Below are 25941 nucleotides of genomic sequence, written 5' to 3'. Positions count from 1 at the left end.
CTGGGATTAAGATGCTGTCTTTCCCCTGGAACAGGAACACTCCCTCACCCCAGATACGATTCAAGACATACAGAATCTGTCGCAGTGAGGCCACAGACAGATGTTTGAGAAAATGGGAGTGAATTCTGTCAGGGCCTGGAGCAGTGTCAGGACAATGGGCAAGGATACTGAGGAATTCCTACTCAGTAAAAGGAGCATTGTATGGCTCAGGGTGGTGCGATGTAAAAGACAAATGCTGTCGTTCGACCCACTCTTTCAAGGAAAGAAAAGCCAAGTGATAATTGGCAGATGCAGAACTCCGAGCAAAATACTCGGCGATTTCACCTCAGTTGGTGCACACTGCCTCATTGACTGAAATCCCAGGCACCCACAGTGGGATCGGGTGACCATAAAGGCGGCGAATCCAAGTCCACACCTGGGAGGCAGGGATACAAGAACCAATGGAGGAAACATTGTCCCTCGCACTCTTGCTTCCACCATTGTATCAAGTGATGGGCACGGAGCAGCTTAAAAAGAATAGAGTCTCTAACGATGGATGCTGCCTATGTCATTGGAGGGCCCGCCTACACTCTTTGATGGCCTCAACAATATCCGGCGACCAATAAGACACATTTTTACGCCGAGGGCACCCGGAAGAAAGAGGAACCACGCGTTCTGCAGCCGATACGATCGATGCAGCGATCTGCTCGACCACCACATTAATAGCACCATGAGCGAGAGTGTCACAATGACAGCAGATGTGAAAGCCAGCCAATCTGCCCTATTAAGGGCCCACCGTGGTACACGTTCAGAAGTGTGACGTTGGGGTAGTGACAGGAAGATCGGAAAGTGGTCACTACCACACAAGTCGTCATGAAACCTCCAATGGATGGATGGTGAATGTCCTGGGCTGCAAAGCAAGAGGTCAATGGCCAAATAAGTGTCATGAACCACTCTGAACTGTGTGGGGTCTCCTGTATTTAAGAGGCAGACGTTGAGCTGAGAGAGATGATTCTCGACATCTCTATCCCGGCCAGTAATCATGGCAGCACCCCACAAGGGGTTATGGGCATTGAAGTCCCCCAAAAGTAGGAATGGTGGGGGTAGTTGAGAAATCAGAGCAGCCAATTCATTAAGAGGTACTTCACTATCCAGAGGAAGGTAGACATTGCAGACGGTAATATCCAAGGTTGTCCTTATCCTCACAGCAACAGCCTCTAAAGCTGTATGAAGAGGCACCGATTCAGAGTAAACAGAGGTAAGGACACACAGACACATGACACCTAACGCCCTGTTACAGTCAGTCTGATTTCTATAAAAACCCCGATAGCCACAAAGGGCAGGGGTCCATGATTCTGGGAACCAGGTTTCTTGGAGGGCAATACAGAGAGCAGGTGTTGAGCTCAAAATCTGTCTTGGTTCAGTCAAGTGGTGGAAAAAACCGCTGCAATTCCACTGGAGGGTGACATCATGATCAGGCTGGAAAGACAAAGTGCTCAAGAAGGCACGTTACAACTCAGGGTCACCTGCTGCCACCAACTGAGTACCTGTGCGAGTGACATCAATTGGGTCTGAGGGTCCAGCGAGATCTAAGTCCTCAGTGAATGCCAGAATCTCCACCTCATCCTCAGATGCAGAGCTTGTAGGTTGTGGTGGGGTGGGTGCCACCACAAGTTCCTTGGGCTTTGAGGTCTTCTTCTTTGACTTTTCTCACTGCTCCTTGGGTTTCACTGGCTGGGAGGGCTTCACTGATTCAGTCTCCGGGAATGAAGAGGATCTTGGAGCCCTACGACCTGCTGCTTGTAGGCACTTGTGCCACTGGCGGGCATCATCCTTCCCACTGGTGGAAACCTGAGAGGAGAGGGACCCAACGGACCCCTTGCGAGTGAAAGGAGCTGAAAAAGTTGGGCGCCTCTCCGGCTTAGAAGCAGGGACAGATGTCCCCGATGAGAGGGGGGGGGGGGGGGGGTGTTGCTCCTGAGGTAGGTGGCACAGCAGCAGCAGCAACAGAGAGGGTAGTGCCCCCCACGGTCAAGGGGGTATGTGTAGTCTTACGGCTCGAGGAGCCGAATGGAATGCGCTGAACTGTTGGGGCCAACACTGTTGTCATAGTGGCGACGTATGAGGAAGTCATTCGAATTGGATGGAATCGTTCATATTTCCTCTTAGCCTCAGTGTAGGACATTCGGTCCAGTGTCTTATTCCATGATTTTCCACTCTTTCTGTAAGATCCTGCAGTCTGGTGAGCAAGGTGAATGATGCTCTCCGCAATTGACACAGATTGGAGGCGGAGTATTGGGATGTGATGAGCGTCTGCAATCTCGACATGGGAGGCTGGAAGTACAGCGGGAAAACATATGGCCAAACTTCCAGCACTTAAAGAACCACATCGAGGGAAGTTCAAAATGGTTTAAATGGCTCTTAGCACTATGGGACTTAAATTCTGAGGTCATCAGTCCCCTAGAACTTAGAACTACTTAAACCTAACTAACCTAAGGACATCACACACATCCATGCCCAAGACAGGATTCAAACCTGCAACCGTAGCAGACACGTGGTTCCAGACCGTAGCACCTAGAACCACTTGGCCACCCCGCCGGCTCGGGGGAGGGATATAGGGCTTGATGTCACGGCGGTAGACTATCACCTTGACCTTCTCAGGTAATGTATCACCCTCAAAGGCCAAGATGAAGGCACCAGTAGCAACCTGATTATCCCTCAGAACCCGATGAACATGTCGGACAAAATGTACACCACACCTCTAAACTGGCGCGCAGCTCATCATCAGACTGCAAAAGAAGGTCCCTATGGAAAATAATACCCTGGACCATACTTAAACTCTTATGGGGCGTGATGGCAACTGCAACATCCCTCAACTTCTCATGACTAAGTAACCATTGTGACTGGGCAGAGGATGCCGTTTTTATCAATACTGACCCAGAGCGCATTTTGGACAAGCCCTCTACCTCCCCAAACTTGTCCTCTAAATGCTCTACAAAGAACTGAGGCTTCACAGACACAAAGGATTCCCCATCAGCTCTCATACATACTAGATACTGGGGTGAATAAGTCTCACTATCTGCCTTAGCCTTTTGTTCCTCCCATGGTGTGGCCAAGGAGGGGAACGATTTGGGGTCTTCCGTATTTGCATTAAATTGAGCCCTTGAATGCTTAGAGACTGCTGGTGGCTGGCCACCACCAAGTGATGATGTACCACACTTCATTGCCCTGATGCCACCCACTCCGACCGAGGGACCTCCCCACGGGCACCATCCAGACACATCAAGGGCCACTTGGCAGGAAGGCTATTGCCAGGAGTCCCGATGCCCCAGGGAGATAGGCATCTACTCCTTGGCATACATGGGGAGTTAACGGCACACGCATCAGCAGAGCGATCCCTGAGTTGTCAGGGGGCTGCAACCAACAGGGTACATGGAGGCCCCACCACAATGGACTGGCTAACGGGCTGGATATTAGGTGCAAGGAAGTCCATGGTCGTCACCTCCGCAGAAAGCAACACTGTAGTACATGGTAGAAATAGCTCCCAGGAATGTATCCTCACCTAAGAGATGAAGAACGAGCGGGACTGCAATGCGGCGACGAGAAAACTGGTTAGTATCAGTATCAATGCATGAGGGACACAATGCACCATGTAAAGTGCCATTCCCCAATTGGGTTGCTCTTCGGAATAATTTTGAAATATGGAGGTCAAACCCGAGAGAGGGCCATCACATAAGGGCCGGAACATTTGAGACTCCTTTTAGTCACCTCTTACAACAGGCAGGAATATCGCAGGCCTATTCTTACCCCCGAACCCGCAGGTGGCGGGGCAGAATGGCAGGGCACGGCCAGAGAGCCAGGGCACGGCCAGAGTGTTGGGGGATGGTTAGCAACATTTTCAAAAATAACAGGTCATCTTATCCTAAAGTCAAGAATTGGTAGATCTGAAAAGAAAGAAAAGAAAATGAGTGAACCACAACTTTGATATCCTTTTAAAGTGGGTACCCATGGGAAAAGTTGCAGGACCAGTTGGCACCAAAATCAGAACAGCCTACACTAACTAAATAAATTTTGCCATAGTGCAGGATAAGTAGAAAAATCAAGTAGAAAGTAGTAAGTAGAAAAATTGGCAACAAAATCAGAACAGCCTACACTGACTAAATAAATTTTGCCATAGTGCAGGATAAGTAGAAAAATCACATACATGAATAAAGGCAAGAGGGCACTATTTATCATTCGGACATTGCATGCTAAACACTGTGGAGTTCCTACCAATCCTTCTGACTGATGAGAATGTTAATTATTCACATTTACAGCACACATTATACAGTTTAAATTAATATCAGTTTGCAGACATATTTACCAGCAAATTTGCATCATATTATGATCTGAATGAATAACAGCTGGAAATACTTTTCCTTTTAATTTAACATAAATAGCCAGTTTTAAAATACCAAAGAAACAAACCTGATAAATGCAGCATCTAGATCCCAGTCAGAAAGCAAAGGTAAATAGGTCTCCTCTCCACAGTCATCATATGCTCTGTAGCACACTGTGAAATCCCTGAAGGTAGATACAAAATACAACTTAATTCAGAGTTAGGATTAACAGGAGCAAATACAAAGACTATATGGTGTACATTTGCCATGAATAACAGGAATGCAGCAGAGCTGCAGACAAAATCATTGTCAGCGTACTCAAAAGTAATGAAAATGGAAAATCCATCATAACGTCAATATGATTTCTATTGAAATATAGTGCATCCCAAATCTTGTGTTGGATAAAATTATCTCTCAAATTTGATGACAGAATGTGTGTGTTATTCAACCAAATGACCTATTTCTCTACAAAAAAAAAAAAAAAAAAAAAAAAAAAAAAAAATTATTTTGTCTTAACTTACTTTTGTATGCAAGACACAAAATCATTTTCTGCCTTATTTATTCATTTCAGTAATAATGCTCACAAACAAAATCGTCATCCTCATTGTCATAATCATAACAAAAAATAATTTGGGAAAAATCAACCTATGTAAAGCAAATTTGCAAAAATTTACATCAATGGATTCCTTAAATGCATGATTCAGAAACTGCCCGTGCCACTAGCATTTATGTTGTAAATGGGAATAAGATTGGGCTGTAATGTCCTTTTGATTATGAGGTAATCATCCATGTCATTTTCAAATGAGCTACTCTGATATTCCCCTTAACCAATGTAGGGGAAGAACACTGGAATAACTAAATAAGGATGGCAGGACGAGGATGTCAGTCCTCCTCCCAAATTCAAGTTCAGTGTCTTAATCACTACATCAGATAACATGGCATTACTGTTATAGCAGAGTTGATTTCTCAGAATTCAGCTAGTGAGCTAAGAGATGCAGCTGTTTACATATGGATTACATTATGGATCTTGCAGTACTTGCAGAACACATACTGATCAAGGCTGCCCCATTTATTTACATTTATTTTGCATCTACTTAGTCTCTAAACTATTGAGGCAGCAAGGGAGGGATACAGCCAAGCCAACTATTCCACACTGTGAAAGGAATTTTTCCCTAATTCACTTCACATGAGCACAAAGTTTCTCCAATAAGGCATTGGCTAATTTCCTACCTCTCGCTTCAACTATACTGAATGTTTACACACAAAGCCTGTATCAACGGATGATAGAGTTTACTCTATAAAACAATATGAAATTTCTGGTTTTTCTCAAAGATAAAATTCGTCACTGCATATCTTGTATTTATATTTTGAGTTCAAATCTATTGTCTCAGTAAGGACAATGGCATTTTAGTTGTACATTCAGTCTACAAGAAAACACATGTATAAAACATTAACATTGTAATCCAAGTCGATTAACATGTGATATTCTGTTATTAAGGTTACCACCCCTTGAAACACGCAGTCAAACAAAACCACCTTGAAGAAGATCACTTGCAACAATGACTGAAACATCGGTAGTTTTACATGCTGACAATGCGATCACAAACGCAGAAAAATTTTATTGCCTGTGTAAATGGTTACAGAAGCCTACGTTTATAAGCAGTAAATATGTTTAACACTGTGAAACAATGTGTAAAACAATGTGTTGCTATTAGACTTCACTACATTACAATGTTTTCTTTGCAAGAGAATTAAGGAGACTGCCAGATATCACTATTTATCAAGGCAGTTATTAGGTCATCCAAGAAGTAGCAATCACAATAAGTTCTGTCTGACTTTCCAAATTCATTACTACCCAGTAATACAGGAAGCAGGCATGCAGATCCTTCTGGTAAATTCCAACCCCCCTCAACACTGAAACTTTCAGAAAACAGACTGGTCCAACTACTCTAAAAACCTGGATACGATCTTGGGATGGATTTGCCCATGATCAATAACTGTGACAGATTCATGTGTGCACTCACAGCACAGCAAGAAAGTCTACTCCCAGAGGATACCAAAATGAGAACATTTCTGGGTGGCTTGAGATTGGTGAGAACCTGTATAAGGACTTCCTCACAACTGTAGCACAAGAAATAGCATGCTAACTGATGCACAGTCTTGATGCTGAGCCCCACCAGAAATGACTGGACACAGTTGAAAAGGGATCAATAGCCTTTGTAGTCTGGTCCCTTCAACCCCCACAAACGAACTAACCAACCAACCAAACAAACAACAGTTGAAAAACTTGACTTCAAACAATTAAGCAGAAAAGACTGGTCTCCATTACGCAACTTGGGAAGTGGAAAACTAGTAACATGCAATAACAATCTTGTGAAACCAAATACATTTGATGCCCACATTGTCTCAACATCTAAACCATTTATTTCGGACCTCAACGCCATACAAGTGAAGTGAAACCTGAGATGCATTGTGGCAGATTGTTCACACCGTAGTCCATATTCTTTCCCATTCACTCCTGAAGATGTTTCAATAGTCTTTGAAGATAATAAATCTGGTAAAGCTCCAGGCTATGATGGCATATGCCCAGAATCCCTCCTGCATTGTGTCAAGTATGTTAAAATGTGGGCAGCTCACCAATCTTCTGCAAACAGAATCCATTCCACAACTTATGAAACACAGAAAGCTCATTTGTATCTTAAAACCAGGAAAACCCAACAAAAAAATAACAAAGTTACTGTCCTATTGCCCTTCTGAGTATGATGTACAAATTACTTGTGAGGTCGCCATATCCAGAAACAGCTAAAGACCCCTGCTGTACTTATTGATCTGTCTGCAGCTTATGATTCCATGTGGTGGCAGAGAGTTGTCTGTCAGTTGCTCTGTGTACTACCCTGCAGAAGAATAGCACAACTACTCAACAATTGGTTGATTGCCAGAACATTTCAAGTAATTATAGGCAATGCCACTAGCGATCAGAAGACTGTTAACAATGGCTTACCTCAAGCCTTTGTCCTAGCTCTGCTACTATTTAGCTTGTACACTGCATATATGCCAGCCACTCAGTTCAGGAAGTTTGGTTATACTGATTCCAGCCCTAATGAAACTGAATCCACATGCTTTCATCTCAGTACGAGGGCCGTTCAATAATTATCGTAACACATTTTATTTGTGAAAGCATGTCATTTTATTCAGGATTCCAAAACACTATATTATTCCCCACTCTTTTGTCTATAAAATCTACTTTTCAATATAATCTCTGATCAATGTGACAGCCTTATGCCACCTTACTGTAAGGGCTTCTGGGCCTGAATGGTACCACTCTAATAGTGGAGCCAACATCTTGCTGCACCAATAACCTCCCCATCGTCCCGTTACTGCTTCCCACTGAGTGCAGCCTTCATTGGCTAAACAGACTGAAGTCAGGAAGTGAGAGATCCATTTTGTAGGGCAGATCAGAAAGAATAGTTCAACGAAGTTTTGTTAGCTCCTCTCGGGTGTGCAGACTTGCATAAGGCCTTTCATTATCATGGAGAAGGATAAGTTAGTTTGCATTTTTGTGGCAACAAACACACTGATGATGTTTCTTCAACTTCCTGAGGGCAGCACCATACACTTCAGAGTTGATTGTTGCACCATGAGGGAGGCCATCAAACAGAATAACCCCTTCAGAGTCTCACAAGGCCATTGCCATGACCCTACTGACAGACTGCAACTCTGAACTTTTTCTGTAGAGGAGAGGTGGTGTGACACCATCTCATTGATTGCCATTATGGTTCTGTTTTACAGTGATGAAACCATGTTTCATCACCTATGACAATGTTCGACAAAACATTGTCATGATCAGTACAAGCAATTCCGCACAAATGGTCCTCCATTGCTCTTTAAAGTCTCCTGTTACGTGGCGAGAAACCAGCAGGCACACACCTTTGAGTACCCCTACTGGTGGACAAGTGTCCAGTTGAGCAGTGAAATGTTGGTTTGTGATCTGTTGATCACCTCAAATGAGGAAGTTCGCACATTTCAACACTGCACAAGTCACAGCTGTGAGCGGTCGGCCAGCATGCGGGCGGCTGAACAGGTTCGCGTGACCTTGTTGCAATGACAACTGATGCCTTGCCCACTGACTGACCGTGTTTTTGTTGATTGACAGGTGTCCGCAGACATTCTACAAGTACCTACAAATACCTGCCAAAAAAACTCAATGGCAGCTCTCTGCTTGGAACCCACCTACATTATATATGCCATTTTAAAGGTTACATATAGCACCAACCACCTAACAGAACTTCATGAAACTATAGGGACTGACGTGGGAATATTTCACCATGTCCCACAACAAATTTTGAATTTTTTAACCAAATCTGATTGAGAGAAAAATCCCAGCCAACTGTGAACTGGACATAATTTTTGATAGCAACCTTGGAGCTACAGTTGATAGAACTTTGTCATTTAAACAGCACATGACAAAGACTGCAGCTAAATTGAAGTTCAGAAATAATAAGCTGCAAAAATGATATGGTACAATATGGGGTTCTGCACCATTGACTTTCCTATCATCTACCCTTGGCCTTGTCTTGTCAGCAGCTAAATATTGCAGCCCACTCTGGATAAACAGCAGCCACATGAAGCTGGTAGATTCGCAACTACAACAAAGTGGATTGTTACTGGTACAATTAAGTCCACTCCAGTATTCTCGTTACCTGTCCTGAGCCACATTCCATCATCTAACTTGAGAAGAAAGAATATCCTTCAGAGAGAACATAAGAAAATCTGGACAACCAACAACTCCAAATTCATGAGAACATGCCAAATTAACAGACTCTGTTCCACACACACACCTCTTAGAACAGGTAGCAACCTGGTGGACCACAACTTCAACCTCCATGAATTTTGGATGCAAGAATGGTATAACGACTACACACCAGAGCTCCATAGCTTTCTCCAAGTCAGCAACAAACCATGCAAATGATCTGCTGCCTTAGGACACAGCGTACACTCAACAGGATTTGAAATAATCATGGCAAATGCAGTGACCTATTTTACAGATGGGCAGAGATTACCAATGTGGAGTGGACCCGTGGCTTTTGAAGACAGACTGTCAACCATATTGTTGAAAAGTTCCCTCAAAATTTGTACCCTGGAAACCTCTCAGACTTTTTGGATACTACAGCAGAGTGATCAATTATACAAATAACATGTTTTTAAATTTGTAAATTATGTGTGTATTCTGTTTGTATTACTATAGTGTTATGAGGAAATTTAATTGTCATACAATTAGTAACAAGAAGTCATCCACCAGTTATATTTCATCCGTCTTCACCATAAATTTGTTCCAGAAATATGATCTGCATGTCAATGTTTCACACTACAATAATCCTTGGAATGGTCAGTACTTTTGTGTCTTAAACTAACCCCAAGTAAACAGGTCACTACCATGAACTGCACACACTGTCAAAACAAAAATCGACACAGACAATGGCTGAAGATGCTACATAATGTTACAACTGTCAGCACCAATAGCACTCACAAACAAAGCCAGAATTATCATGCACAGGAACACGCACTCAATGGAATTCCAAAGCAAAGACCAGACCAGGTCCAGAAAAGTGAGGTGAGAGTTATATTTGAGAATCAGCATAACAAAGGTTTTTGGTGAAGAGATATGAACTGTCAATCCACTTGCTTATTTTTTGTATACAGCTAACAGACAGTCCCATTTAATGTGTTTGCTATGATACCTAGAGCCATAAATGTCAAAAGTACAGTTTTGCACCATACAAATAATATTGCTGCCGTTCTCCGAGTCTGCCTCCATATTGCTGGAGTGGCAAGATATAAGAAATACAGAAATCAGGTGTAATGGGTTGTAAAATTAAAAATTCAGATTGTGTGGCTAAATAGTTAAGTGACAGTCTACATATCCAAAGGGCCAAGGCTTGTTCACAAGCCAGTGAAGTCCTCGGCAATTTGTACACTATTACTTCTTTCACCTCTTGCAATGTTTGCCAGAGGGAAAACTGCCAAAAAACAACACACCACAGTTCTGAGTCTGTGTTAAACTATAGGTCTTTCTATACCTGGCTGGGTCAGACAGTTCAAAATTGGAAGGGAAAGGCATATCACCTCCAATAAGTCCATGCCCAGTAAGGTACTGGGTTGTTTAAATCAGCCGTTGGGTTGATGGAAGCTTTATTCACCTAAAATGTAGGTCAATACTCAACACATCACTACAAGAGATGTGTAGTTTGCCAATATTGGGCTCAAAACGTTGACACACAATGTGGTACACATATGTCTTACACAAATTTAAAACATGATTCACAGAATAAGTAGAGCTGGAGGATAATTTCTGAAAGCATGTCAGGAACAGCACTGATTTATATCTTATTTTAATGAAAATAAACAGTCATGATTGCAAATGATGATTTATTTCATTACTTGTGACCGGCTTTAGTCTATGTAGATCATCTTCAGACCAGAGGGGGCACCACTACTGACCTGCATACAGGACTAACAAAGCTGTGTTTTACACCGGGAGGCCTCGTGGTATACAACACAGCTTTGCTCACTGTCTACACAGGTCACCGATGGTGTCACCCTCTGTTTACGTAACTGTACAATCCCAAGATTTTTTTTTTTTTTTTTTTTTTTTTATGCATTTGGGCAGGGGGCGGGGTGGTTGGAGGTCACATCGTAGGATATGTAAATCAGTTATTACATGTAGCGATCTTTTTCTTTGTAGTTTTCACAATCTGCCAATATTTTGTGTTTATAATCTAGTTCTGTCTGCAAAATCTGATATGTACGGCAAGCAGTTAAAGCTAAGAATTACAGCACTGAATGAAACTGCTGTGCTGGATCAGCAATTGAATCTGGGTCTGCTTCACTGTAGAAGCACTGATTGTTTTGTGGGTTGCATTGCAACTTTCAAAATTGTCCGTTCAAAAACTTGGGTATTTTTTCCTTGTTGCTTTGGTGTCTTAATGAATGAATTTCAGTCTTCAGTAACAGTATGAAGTTTGGGTTTTGGGTGCAAATATATAATATATGGATAACAAAATATCTGGCAATTCCATGTTAACTGAAGCTATTACAGCAATAAAAAGTTCCCTAATAACTATAAAGCTTATCATTCACTATCTGTAGCTTAGTCAGTCTGACATCATGGAGTAAAAATTGACAGGTTTCAGAGTGTCAACTGCTCTCCACATTTGAAATAATATTCAGAAAGTGCGACGCATTGGCTTGTTTATGAAATAATCCGATATAGTTTATATTTTGAATATCTTTGTCAACAAGACCTCCACTACCTTTTTCTTATGGGACAGCTATTCTTTGTATGCCGAATTTAATGTTGCACACAGCATCAATCAATATTTTGAATTGTGGGAGTTTATACTTACCATTTGACCGCAAGGTCAGTTCAGTTCATATACTTTATTTTTAAAATGAGCCTCATAGTTGTAAACATTTATAAGACAAATAAAAGATTATCTATTTCACTATTATTACTCAGAGATATATCAAATGTACAATTTCATTAAAGATCGATGATTAATATCTTTAATTTACATCAGTTTCAGATTTACATCTACATAAATACTCTGCAAGCCACCGTACGGTTGTGGTGGAGGGTACCATGTACCAATGCTAGTCATTTCCTTTCCTGTTACACTTGCAAACAGGTGAAGGGAAAAACGACTATCTAAATATCTCTCTAGGAGCCCTAATTTCTCTTATCTTACTTTCATGGTTCTTACATGAATTGTACATTGGCAACATATGAGAAAACCAAAACAATCTTATCTTTAATTTGCACTTCAGATCGCTATTCCCTTCAAAGTGATCATGTCAACCATCATCAAGTTTTACAACACATTGCACTTTATTAGCAGTAGAAATGGAACAACACCAATAAAAGAAGTCATTTTAGGGGTTTGCACATTGGACATTTGGACACTTATACCAAAACAGATGAGAAGATTCCACAGTCTTTATCAAATATTATGAGGGCGATGAGACAGTTTTTGCTACTGCCTTTGAAACAGTTTACATATTTTCTCTTTTCAGTTCAGAGAATTGCTGGAATTAGTGGCTAGATCTTGTAACTGCACACACATAAAGAAGAGTGAAGGTTTCTTCTCAATGAAGCAGCAGTGTCTGCACTCAAATTCTAGGATTTACTATCTTCTGTACAATAATGAACCGCCTCTCCAATCATCACATTTTAATGAAGTATTTCCTGCACTCCAACTCACTGCCACATGTCAATTCTGATAGCTCCTTATGTAAGCAAGCACTGTCCAGTTGGCATAATATGAGGCACTCGTGAGGTGATGTGTACGGTGGGTAATGTCAATTTATTACTACACTACTTCTTGGGTGACAGTCACTCTTATGAAATACTCTGTCTCACACCATATTAATAATGTGACAACCTCTTTTTGAACCTACTTAGGGATACATTTGTGACGGTCATTGTTTAACTTATGGCAGTCATGTGACCAAAGTCTTCCCATAACACATGGTAATTATGATATTCAAGGTTTGAGTCAGAAATATTTGTTTAACACAGGGTTTCCTGTGGGGGCCAGCATGTTTGCAGTTTACACACATGATAAACTGTTCAGTTGTGCATTTTAAGATACAAACCTACAAAGTTCATTGAAAGACACATACCATTTTATTCGTCCCTCTCTTGATGATATACTTAAAGAATGTGTAGACATAAGATACCTCAAACTTCATTCATATAAATCACAAGCATTGTGTGCACAGAAAATCATTTCTCATGGTGTTGGAAGGGTGCAAAGCATGGTGTAAGTTAATGTTTTACAGAGACAAAGAAGGTGCACAGTTCTTTTTTCCTTTCTTTTTTGCCAGTGCAGATAAAATTCTGCAGTTATAGAATAAAAGATTTTAGGTATTTTTGATATGTCCAGTCATCTGTACGTAACAATTATTTGATGTGTTGACTGATATAAAAAGGGCACTCAATAAGTAATGCAACACATTTTTTTCTAAAAGCCAGTGGGTTTTATTCAGGATTCCAATACACCATATTATTCCCCACTCTTTTGGCTACAAAACTTATTTTTCAACAATCTATATTCAATGTGACAGCCATAAATCACCTTAATGGGAGGGTCTGTCTGCCTGCATGGTACCACTCTACTGCTTGACGTCTGAGCCCATGTCTTACTGTATCAATAACCTCCACATCATCCAGTTGTGCAGTGATGTGTTTGATTCTCATCTGTTAACCACCTCAAATGTGAGTGTCCCCAAGTTCCAACACTGCAGGAGTCACAGCTGTGTGCACCTGGCTGGCACGCAGGAGATCGGACAGGTTTGCATGACCTTGTTGCGATGATGACAGATGCCTCGCCCAATGATTCAATGTGCTTTTGTTCCCTATCAGGTCTCCATGAAACTTCTACAAGTGCCTACAAATATATATTATGCTCTGGTTTTGTCAGAAGTAGCTCAATGACAGCTCTTTGTTTTGAGCACACCTCCATTACAGACACCATTTTGAAGGTTACATAAAGTGCTGGCACCTATTAGAAATTCATGAAACTATAGGTGTTGAGGCAGAAAAATTCCACAATGTCCCACAAGAAATTCTGCACTTTTCAACCAAAACTGGCTGAGAAAAATAAGATGTTGCATTAATTATCAAATTACCCTTGTATTTTACAACTTTGTGCATATGAAGGTGCTCTCTGGAAATTTTCACATTTCATTTCACCTTCTCTTCTGGGCAATATATTTTCCTTCAGTCCTTTGGTTATGTTTCAGACAACATGTCTACACCTACCTACATACAAACACCACAAACCACAGAACAGTGCATGGGAAGGGCACCTTGTACCACTACTATGCATTTTCTTTCCTGTTCCACTCGGAAATAGAGCAAGGGCAAAACAATGCTCCAAAAGCATCCGTATGAACCCAAATTTCTCGCATCTTATCTTCATGGTCCTTACATGATATATATGTTGGTAGCAGTAGCATCAATCTGGAATTGGTTCTCTAAATTTGTGCTGTAGTGGCTTGTGGAAAGAGCATTGTCTTCTCTCTAGGGACTCCCATTTGAGTTCACAAACCATCTCCATAATACTTGGATGCACATTGAACCTACCAGCAGCAAATCCAGCAGTACATCTTTGAATTGCTTCAATGTCTTCCTTTAATCTGGTCTGTTTGGGATCGAAAACACAGAGTAATCAAAAATGGCTCACACTAACTATCTATACACCATCTCCTTCGTGGATGGGCTACACTTTCATAAAATTCTCTGAATAAAACGTAGTCGAGGGTTCACCATCTCTATTATCAACCTGACATGCCCATTCCATTTCATACCACTTTTCAGCATTATGCCTTGATATTTAATCAAAGTGACTGTGTAAAGCTGCATGCTACTAATGCCATATTTTAACATAACAGGACAGTTTTCCATACTCATTTGCACTCACTTACATTTTTCTATATTTGCATGCTGCCATTCATCACATCAAATACAAATTTTGTCTATGTCATCTTGTGGCCTTTTGCAGTCACTCAGTGGTGACACTTCCTGTACATCACACCATAATCAGCCATACATTGCTGCTCATCCTGTACGATAGATCTCATAAATGCTTTCCAGAAATCTAGGAATATGGAATCTGCCAGTTCCCCTCCATCCGTTTGTAGGATACCATGTGAGAAAAGGTTAAGCTGAGTTTCACATGACTGATGATTTTAAATCCTTGCTGATTTTTAGACAGAAGCCTTTCTGTATCAAAGAAATTTATTATATTCAGACTCAGAATGTGTTCAGGAATTCTGCAGCAAAATGATGCTAAGGATATTGGTTGTAATTATTTGGGCCACTTCATTTACACTACTGGCCATTAAAATTGCTACACCACGAAGATGACGTGCTACAGACACGAAATTTAACTGACAGGAAGAAGATGCTGTGATATGCAAATGATTAGCTTTTCAGAGCATTCACACAAGGTTGGCGCCGGTGGCGACACCTACAACGTGCTGACATGAGGAAAGTTTCCAACCAATTTTTCTCATACACAAACAGCAGTTGACCGGCGTTGCCTGGTGAAACATTATTGTGATGCCTCGTGTAAGGAAGAGAAATGCGTACCATTACGTTTCCAACTTTGATGAAGGTCGGATTGTAGCCTATCGCGATTGTGGTTTATCGTATCGCGACATTGCTGCTCGCATTGGTCGAGATCCACTGATTGTTAGCAGGATAAGGAATTGGTGGGTTCAGGAGGGTAATACAGAACATCGTGCTGGACCCCAAGGGCCTCATATCACTATCAGTCGAGATGACAGGTATCTTATCGGCATGGCTGTAACGGATCATGCAGCCACATCTTGATACCTGTGTCAATAGATGGGGACATTTGCAAGACAACAATCATCTGCATGAACAGGTTGAAGACGTTTGCAGCAGCACGGACTATCAGCTAGGAGACCGTGGCTGTGGTTACCCTCGACGCTGCATCACAGACAGGAGCGCCTGCGATGGTGTAATCAACGACGAACCTGGGTGCACGAATGGCAAAACGTCATTTTTTTCGGATGAATCCAGGTTCTGTTTACAGCATCATCAGAGTCACATCTGTGTTTGGCGACACTGCGGTGAACGCACATTGGAAGCGTGTATTCATCATCGCCATACTGGCTTATCACCCGGCGTGATGGTATGGGGTGCCATTGGTTACATGTCTCGGTCACCTCTTGTTCGCATTGACGGCACTTTGAAAAGTGGACGTTACATTTCAGATGTGTTATGACCCGTGGCCCTACCCTTCATTCGATCCCTGTGAAACCCTACATTTCAGCAGGATAATGCACGACCGCATGTTGCAGGTCCTGTACGGGCCTTTCTGGATGCAGAAAACATTCGACTGCTGCCCTGGCCAGCACATTCTCCAGATCTCTCACCAATTGAAAAGTCTGGTCAATGGTGGCCGAGGAACTGGCTCGTCACAATACGCCAGTCACCACACTTGATGAACTGTGGTATCGTGTTGAAGCTGCATGGGCAGCTGTACCTGTACACGCCATCCAAGCTCTGTTTGACTCAATGCCCAGGCATATCAAGGCCATTATTACGGCCAGAGGTGGTTGTTCTGGATACTGATTTCTCAAGATCTATGCACCCAAATTGTGTGGAAATGTAATCACGTCAGTTCTAGTATATTTGTCCAATGAATGCCAGTTTATCATCTGCATTTCTTCTTGGTGTAGCAATTTTAATGGCCAGTCGTGTAGCTTTCTTAAATACAGGGTCACCTGTTCTCTTCCATTCACTTGGGACTTTTTGCTGGGCAAGAAATTCACAATGAATGAAGGCTAATTTAGGGGCCAATGCTGCAGAGTACTCCCTATAAAATCGAACTGGAATTCCATCTGGACCTGATGACTTATTTGTTTTCAATTCTTTCAGTTGTTTCACTGCACCATGGATGCCAATTTCTATGTCCTCCACGTGGAAACCTGCACAACAATACATTTGTATGATCCTCTTGCATGTATGATTTTTTAAATGTGAATTTTAAGATTTCAGCTTATCTATTGATATCTTCTATTGCCATCCTAGACAGGTCAACTAGTGACTGGATAGAAGCCTTCAACCCGCTTCATGATCTTACATACAACCAGAATTTGTTTTTTAATTTCTGTGCACACTTTTTGACTAATACATGACAATAGAAAAATTGTTGCATTCTTCATGCATTGAAGTTCTTAAGGATGCACAAATTTCTACTAACTTTGGCCTGTCAACATTTGCACACTTTTTTTGAACCAAGAGTGCAACAGTCCACTTCCTCAGATTTTTCTCAATTGGATTATTAAACCATGGAGAGTCCTTTCCATTCTTAATCTGGTTACTTAGCATACAAGTCTCCAGAGCGCAATTCACAATCGTTTTAAACTTTGGTCATATCCTTTTAAGCCCATCATACTCGAGCTAACTGATGCCCATACGTTATCGAAGTGGGGTGCTAACAACTGCTTATCTGCTTTTTCTAGCATAGATGCTCTCTGATGTCTTTGATGGATTTATTAACTTAGTAGCCATTGCTGCTATGACAACATTAGGATCATTAATCTTTGTTTCTATACTGTCACTGTTAATAAGGCCAGACCAGTTTGTAGCTATAAGTTCTAAAATGTTTCCATTGAGTGTGGTTTGTGTAACTAGTTGTTTGTGACAGTTCTCAGAAAATGTGTTCAGAAGTACTACGAAAGACAAACTGATTGTACCATCTGCAGTGAATCCACACACATTGCAGCCTACACCCGGTAAGTTAAAGATACCTCAAACTAATATTGCACGATCGGGGTACTTCCACAATGCTGTCAGTAGACTTCCATGAATGACTCTAAAACTGTCACAGTGGAATCACATAACATTAATTAGTTCCATCAGTTATTTCCAATTGAATTGTTTTGAGTTGCAATCTCACATAAAGGTCCTTAAATTACCCCTGGTGTAAAAACATCAAAAGTTAAGTACGGTTTCAGCAATACCAAAAATAATTCATAGAAATAATTGAATTTTTAAATGATTATTGCTTCCACCATTGCAATAAAATACAACTTTTTTCTGAGCAACACTTATCACACATTACACTATGTCATTATCACCCATTACATTGTATCATAAATCTTGATAGCCAGCTCCCATATTAAGCATAAAAAACTGTTTCAATCTGATAATTTTTCATGGTACTTGAAATAAGCATTGTGCATATGGTAAAGTATGACAATGTTTAAGGTAGAAAATATCATGGATATGTTTGTGTCCTGCCATCACTATCAAAACTGACAGAAAAAGGTCAGAAAAGACTAATAAAGTACTGAACAAACATCTAGGTGAAATGAAGATGAGAAATGCACAAATGCAGTAACTACATCACAACAAAACTATGTCAGACATTTTAACAATGAATTGAATTGATAATACAGAAACAGAGAGATGTTGGCCTATGGTAAATGTTGCATCAGACAGCACTGTATGTATAGATTGGTTCTGATGTGAGGTCTTCTTGGATGGTGGCAAGAATAAAATACTGATATCTTTTGTTAGTTCCTGATAGGATGAAGACAAGCAATCTAATATTTTACAAACAGTTAGAAAATCATTAAAACTCTTATCAGTCAAAGTCACAAGTAAATAAAATTAAATCACTTAACATTATTTACTTGCAATTTTAACTATTAAAAGATTTTATTAAGAAAAGTTTTTTTAACTTTTTGTTGATAATTTTTAGTATTATGTTGGGTGAATAGTTGCCAGATGAATTTGCTTTAATAACGGGTAAACAAAAAATAAACAGAAACACGAATGAGGAAACAATCATGCAACAAAACAAGTGACATTGTTCTTGGATAAAAATCAAAAGAACCTAGATATGAATTGTAATCTGGTAGAAAATGGAACAACTGACTGTCTTATGATCCAATGAAAATTAAGAGCAAGTGGTGGGCAACATTTGTAAATTCAGCATTTACATAAAAATCACTCTTCATTTCTCTATCCACTATAACAGAAATCAATATGCCTATCTGTGTGTCATCAAGTTCAAAGTAAACTCTCACTCCTTTCACAAACAAATAGAGGTAGCAAGATATGAAAAATGCTGGTTGTACATTAGATGGTAAACACACTTATTTCTCTGTTTCTATACCCATGTGGCACATGGATACAGAGCTAATAGAAATCTTACAATGGAAAATCCAGGATCGAATACTGACAGCATGGTGAAAAGTATAGTTGCTACTCACCATATTGCAGAGATGTTGTGTCGCAGATAGGCGCAACAAAAAGACTGTCAAACAAGTTATCTTTCAGCCAACATCACCTTCATCGGAATTAGACAACACACACAAGCAAACAAAACCACAGTCTCTGGCTGCCAGGACTGTGGTTTTGTGTGTGTGTGTGTGTGTGTGTGTGTGTGTGTGTGTGAAAAAAATCATTGTTTTTCCAGTCCAATTTACAATCAAAAAGTACTTGGGGATGAACCACAAAATATTATCCTTCTGAAAAGAGTTACAAGCGTGGATTACTGTAAGATGCACAATGTTCTAATTGAAACCAACACATGCTGCCATACATCACAAAATATGGATCTCTCCCTGTATGTGACAATTTTTAGGAACAGGAAATGGAATGATAACATAAGCTCAATTCCAGGTAAAGCAGATAGCACACTTCAGTTTATTTCAAGATACTAGGAACATGCAGTCAGTCTACAAAGAGAAATACAAAATTCTGCACTTTAAAAAATGCATTAAAGTAGTATCCTATGACTAAAATATCCCCAAAACACATTTGGAATCAGTCACTAACACAAATACCTGTGTGTAACAATCTGTGTGGATATGAAATTAAATGATCACACAGGCTCAGTTGCAGCTAAAGCAGGTGACAGACTTTGGTCCATTGGCAGGAGACTGGGAAAATGCATCTGTCTACATAGGAGACAGCTTACAAAACAGTTGTTCATCCCATCTTAGAGTATTACACATGGGTAATGGACCCATATAAAATAACTAGAGGTATTGAACATACAAAGAAGCATGAATGGCGATAGGTTTGTATGACTCACATGCAAGCAACAGAGAAATGCTCAACAATATGAATTATAAGATGCTTGAAGACTTATTCAAGTTATCCTGAAAATGGCTACTGGCAAAGTTAGAAGAACTCTTATTATGTTAAAAGTCTGGGAATATAGTTCAACACCACATGCAGCACTTTCACAGGCACTGTAAAACCAAGAGTTATTCTTCCTACCCCCGTACCCAAAACACAACCGGAAAAAATTTGAACTCGAAATACCAACCAAATCTTAGATGCTAACAACTGTTGAAGCTGCACCCAAACAAGTAAAAATGGTTTTCAACAGCATGAAGTCTTTTGAAGTTGCAAGAATATACCTAAGTACTTGCAAAGTGTCTTTAAATATGAAAAATAATAAGTGAGAAATTTACACATTTTCAGACAGCCATGGAAGAGGTTCAGCAGGTTGTATGACAAACAAACAAATAAAATTCAAGTAACTAATATTACCAAGCCTATTGCCCTCTACGTGAAGTGCTCAAAAGTGGGAGTCTTCAATTTAAAAAGGGTTCAAAATGTGTTTTTGGGTGGTTGGTTGGATTGGAGAAAGGGACCAAACTACGTGGTCATCAGTCCCTCTGACCGTGGAATAACTAAAACCTATAAAACCTCACACTGTAAGAGAGAAATACAATGGCCATCAAATTACAAACTATTGACAGAGAAGGAAGGAAGAAGGCAGAAGAAGAGAGGAGGGAAAGAAAGTGACTAATGACAGGGGCATGAAGGAAGAAGCATAGGTAGACAAGATAGACACTCAAGATAAAACAGACCCCATAAGGAAAGGAGTGGGAAGGCAGAGGGCGGGGGTGTGAACCACCAAGCCTAGTCGAAGCCAGTCCAATCGGGGCAGAGGGGGGAGCAAGACGGCCTGCCATCCCCTCCACCCACTGATAAGGTTGAAGGTCCCACCCTTAAATAAAGCGATAAAAACCCCCATCACAAAGAAATCATAAAACTAGATCAGCCACTGAGGCATTGTCAGCTAATGCCAAGGGTAGTGAGTCAGGAAAGCTAGAAGTTTGTCGCAGGGTGGCTAAGTTGGGACAATCCAGTGAGAGGTGAACTACAGTCAACATTGATCTACAATGACAGAGAGGGGGTTCCTCAAGACGGAGGAAATAACCGTGAATCAGCCAAGTATGGCCGATACAGAGCCAGCAAAGGACGACAGAGGCCTTACAAGAGGCCCGTAAGGAGGACCACCACATAATTGTAGAATCCTTTATCGCCCAGAGCTTGTTCAGCGAAGAAAGAGTGTGCCATTCTTCATTCCAAAGTCCCAAAAACTGACAACATAATGCAAAGCGAAGGTCTATTTCCAGAATGCCAATAGCAAGAGATGGCCTGTGGGTAGCCAATTTAGCCAGTTGATTGGCAAGTTCATTGCCAAGGATCCCAACATGGCCTGTGGTCCAAATTAAAACCAATGAGCATCCATGTTGATCAAGGAGAGAAAGGGAGTCCTGGATAGCTATGACCAATGAGTGGCAAGGGAAGCACTGGCCGATAGCTGCAAGCTGCTCAAGGAGTCACTACAGATAGTGAAGGACAGTCCTGAGCAGAAGCGGACATGGTCCAGGGCACACAAGATGGCTACCAACTCTGCAGTACAAACACTACAGCCGTCTGGCAAGGAACGGTGTTCCATGTGTCTCGCATAGGTGTAAGCATAACCAGCGTGAGATAAATTCACAGACCAATACAACTGTCAACAATGAAAGAAGAAGTAGTGATATCACTATCTCCAGGAAAAGAAGGACCATTACAGATTAATGACAAAGAACTAGAAGAAGAAACATTGATGTGCCTTAGAGAAAAGGAAGAAACATCATTGTGTCCTCCAGAAAAAGTATCCTCACAGATTCAGGCCGAAGCAAAAAAAAAGATACTTCACTCTGCCTTGTAGAACAAGAAGACATGCCAATGACCCTACCAGAAGAAACATTGTCACCAGCAAGAAGCCACAAGAAAAACTGGGGAGAGTAGAAACAACCAAGACATCTGAAGAACAGTGTTTTTTTTTTTATTGTACCAGTATCTGGGAAAAAAGGTGAAATATAAAATTTAGATATAAATGTTTCCATATTAAGAATTTTACACCAGAATGTACAGTACACATCAAGTAAACTAGAAGAGAGGAAAGTTCCAGTAGCAGCAGAACTAGCACACACTTTTCTTGTGACAGAACACGGGTTAAAAGAAAATGAAATTAGTGTTTACTACAGAACTATAAAAAATTTGCTTACTTCTGTATTATTGAACATATAGGTGGAGAAGTTACAGTACATTTATGCAATGAAATAAAGTATTACATTCCATGATCAGTGGACAACTGTTTATAAATGTTATTTGAATCAGCAGCAATACAATGTTCACAGGGGGAAAATGTTTGATATTAGGGCTATGCAGATCATTATGAGTCAGGTAAAACAGTAGCAGCTGATATAAATATTAAGACACTGAAAGACCACTGTTATCCAAGGAGATGCAATTATCTAATCAACAATTATGATTCTAATCTAGCAGTAAAAATAGTTCCAAACTGTGCAATAAAAAAATAAAACATTAACAGATCATGTAATGGCCAATACACCACATCACAGACAAAAAGTACAGGTCTTAAACTCAGCCAATGCAGCTCACTAACAGGTATTAACTGAAGTATCAGACAAGATAAAAAGCTCAGAAAAAAATCTTTAAAGAATGCAACAAACAAAAACAACAAACCCAAACAGCTACAAAGATTATTGTATTCTGAAGACTGGAGTGATATATACTTAACAGGAAAGATAAATAAGACATGGGAAGCCCTTAGCAAAACATTAGCCTCCTACACAAATCTTTTATGTCTTGTAGTACATAAAAATACAGAAGTTATATGGTCTGGTGTTCAAATATGTCATGTAACATGTTTCCAGGGAATTTATGAAGCTAACCAAAGTTGTTGCCTTCAGATCAGGCACTGTACCGCCATCATGACAATCTTTGATTCCGGTTGGTATGTAGGTTTATGTTTTTTGTAAGAACTATGGTAATTGTGCTTAATGTGCATGATTGTTTTGTTTGTATGTGGAAATTTAAGTCAATGGAACTTTTTTTTATGAATTTGTATGTTGTATTATTAGTTGCTGTGAATGACAAATAAAATTAAGATTAATATGTAAAAAGGAGAAAGACAACCATTCAACTAAAGCAGATCGATGTGTGGAACACAATAACAAACAACAGAAAACAGCAATTACACTAACTTTCCAGCACTAGCTATTTTTCCAGTGACAGTACACACAACTACATACACAGAAATGCACACTTCCATAGCCTTGTCAAGACTGTCTTGCCACACCCATGAGTGTGTGTGTTTTGGTGTATTTGATTGCATGTGTTCATGTGTGTACTACTGCTGGAAAAAAAGCTAGAGCTCAAAAACTAGCATGAATGCTGTTTTCTATTATGAGTTACTGTGCTCTGCACATCAATCCACTACAGGTGAGTGATTGCCCTTGCCTTATTTCATGTATTGCTCCACCCAGGCATTTTCATTGTTGTTAAAATAAAGGTTGATTTAGGTGGTGGAGATTGTTCTAGCGATTTTGATCAAGTTAGATTTTCAATTATTGATAGATCAGTGAGTTTCGGTTTATTGTTATCATGGTCTTGTTTGATTCAGTGAGATCTTTGATAGTAGCTCAGCAAGCTTGGAGTTTGTTCTAGCTATTTAGGTGGAGCGAAGATTTCAGTAGCAGATCTTGCAATGAGGAGTTGTTTCTGGGTACTGTGGACTTTGTTCTAGCTGAGGGCAAGTGAAGTTTTCTAGACTATTGTTTGGTTTTTGGAGCAAGTTGTGGTTACATGGACTTCACTTGAACTGGGTAGGTCAAGTGATGTTTTTGATATCACGTTTTGGAACAAATTAAGGTTTTGTGGTATTGTGGTCTTCGTCTGAACTATATGGCTCAAGTGAAACTTCTACCACTAATTTTTCGAATACATTGTTTTAAATTTTCATTGTTCTTGCCCTGAATCTGCCAATTCCTGTTAGTTCCATGTAGTTATTAGAATCACTTTCATTACATTTTGTATAATGAGATTGTCTTCGTCTGTTCCGATCCTGAATGCACGGCGTCATGGTAGGCATACTGCATGAGGCTGAAATGGCAGTGACCATCATCTTGATGATGTCACTGGTACTGGATGGTACACTTATTTTGTCATGTTTGCAAATGACATTTCATTTATCATCAACAGCGTTCAACAGACGACTAAAGTCTTCTCTAAATATAAAATTGGAAACAATTACTTCAGTGAAAATAATATTTTTATAAATGTTAATCAAACCAAATATATGCATATACATGCAACCAAAACCATAACTTGAACAAAATTATCAACAAGCTTGGAGCCTTAGATCTGACAGAGAAAAAATTATGAATTCCTGGGTGTGATGGTGGATCGGTACTGGACATGGGAGAATCATATAAACAATGTCTGTTGCAAAATGAGTTAAACATTATTTCTGATGAGAACAATGCTGGGGACAATACATACACACACAATATGAAGAGTGTACTATGGTATAATCCTTCCACAATTATCATACGGAATCCTGATCTGGTGAAGTGCTGCTGATGTGCGCATACAAATATTACTAAAACTTCAAAAGAAAGCTGTGCGATGTGCAGCAAAATTGTCCCAATAATTTGTACAAAAATACCTCCAGGGAACTAGCCATATCAACTGCATCATCACTACACATAATGAAACTATTTATGTACATATGCATCATTAATCAGGTATATCCATGATTAAAACCCAAGAAGTAAGAATTATCATCAAATTTCAGGAAACTGGCCCATTATTGACTGATACAGAGCCTGTAAATGCAAGAAGACTTCTATACATTGTTTGCCACCTTACAAAGATGACAGAAAACATTGATATTTCCAGAACGAAATTCAAATGTCATTTAGTAAAAACTTGTCCATATGATGTTAAAGAATATCATGAAGCTAAACATTAAAGTGGTGTGTTCAAACATAATGAGTTCAAATATCTGGAATTGTTGCAGGTTGTAACAATTCACGATATCCTGTGATAATTCATCTCTGTATAATCACTGTTTTAAAGTAGTTACCTTAAGATAAATAAGCACACTGACAGATGTGAAAATCGCCAAAATGTCAGTTTAAAAAGTCATGATTGCAAAATTTTGACATGAATTTACTGAACAGAAAATGGGTTGAACCTAATCCCAGGACAGATCAATTTGGTTGCAGGGATAGGTATGAAATGTGAATCAGTATTGCCCCAGAGTTTTATCTCAGAAGACAGGTTGAAGAAAAACCTACATTTATCGCACCTGTGGAGCCAGGAGAAGCTTTTGACAATGCTGATTGAACTAATCTCAGAAATTTTGAGCATATTAGGGATAAAATACAAGCTGCCACAGTTAATTAGCCATCAAAGGTTATTTACAATTTGTACAGAAACCTGCAGCAGTTATAAGAGTCAAGGAGCATGAAAGGGAAGTGGTGGTTGTGAGGGGAGTGAGATAGGGTTGTTGCCTATCCTCAATGTTACTCAATCCGTACAATGAATATGCAGTGAAGGAAACCGAAGAAAAATTTGGAGAAGGAATTTAAGTTCAGAGAGATGGAATAAAACCACTGATGTTTGCCAATGACTTTGCAGTTCTGCCAGAAACAGCAAAGGACTTTGAAGAGTAGTTGGATGGAATGGTTAATGTCTTGAAATGAGGATATAACACGAACATCAAAACAAGCAAAACAAGGGGAATGGAATGGAAGCGAATTAAATCAGGTGATGCTGAAGCAATTGGCTTAGCTCACGAGAGAGTTATTTTGCCAGTAAAATTAGAGGGTATATAAAATGTACCAGCAATGGAAAGAAAAACATATCAGAGAAATC

The 25941-nt window shown here is 40.1% G+C and overlaps 1 protein-coding gene across 1 annotated transcript in view; it reads right to left on the bottom strand.

Annotated features, from left to right (window-relative positions):
* Positions 1 to 25941, bottom strand: part of LOC124776985 — a 106239-nt gene that overhangs the window by 78686 nt on the left and 1612 nt on the right. Inside the window, exon 3 of the mRNA XM_047252230.1 lies at positions 4447 to 4542. Coding sequence (XP_047108186.1) covers positions 4447 to 4542 — 96 coding nt within the window. The remainder of the gene's footprint in view (positions 1 to 4446; positions 4543 to 25941) is intronic.

Source organism: Schistocerca piceifrons, chromosome 2 (assembly GCF_021461385.2).
Source record: "Schistocerca piceifrons isolate TAMUIC-IGC-003096 chromosome 2, iqSchPice1.1, whole genome shotgun sequence".
In the NCBI taxonomy this organism is placed as follows: Eukaryota; Metazoa; Arthropoda; class Insecta; order Orthoptera; family Acrididae; genus Schistocerca; species Schistocerca piceifrons.
Note: the sequence above shows the minus strand (reverse complement) of the source record. Positions and strands in the feature narration are given on the sequence as shown.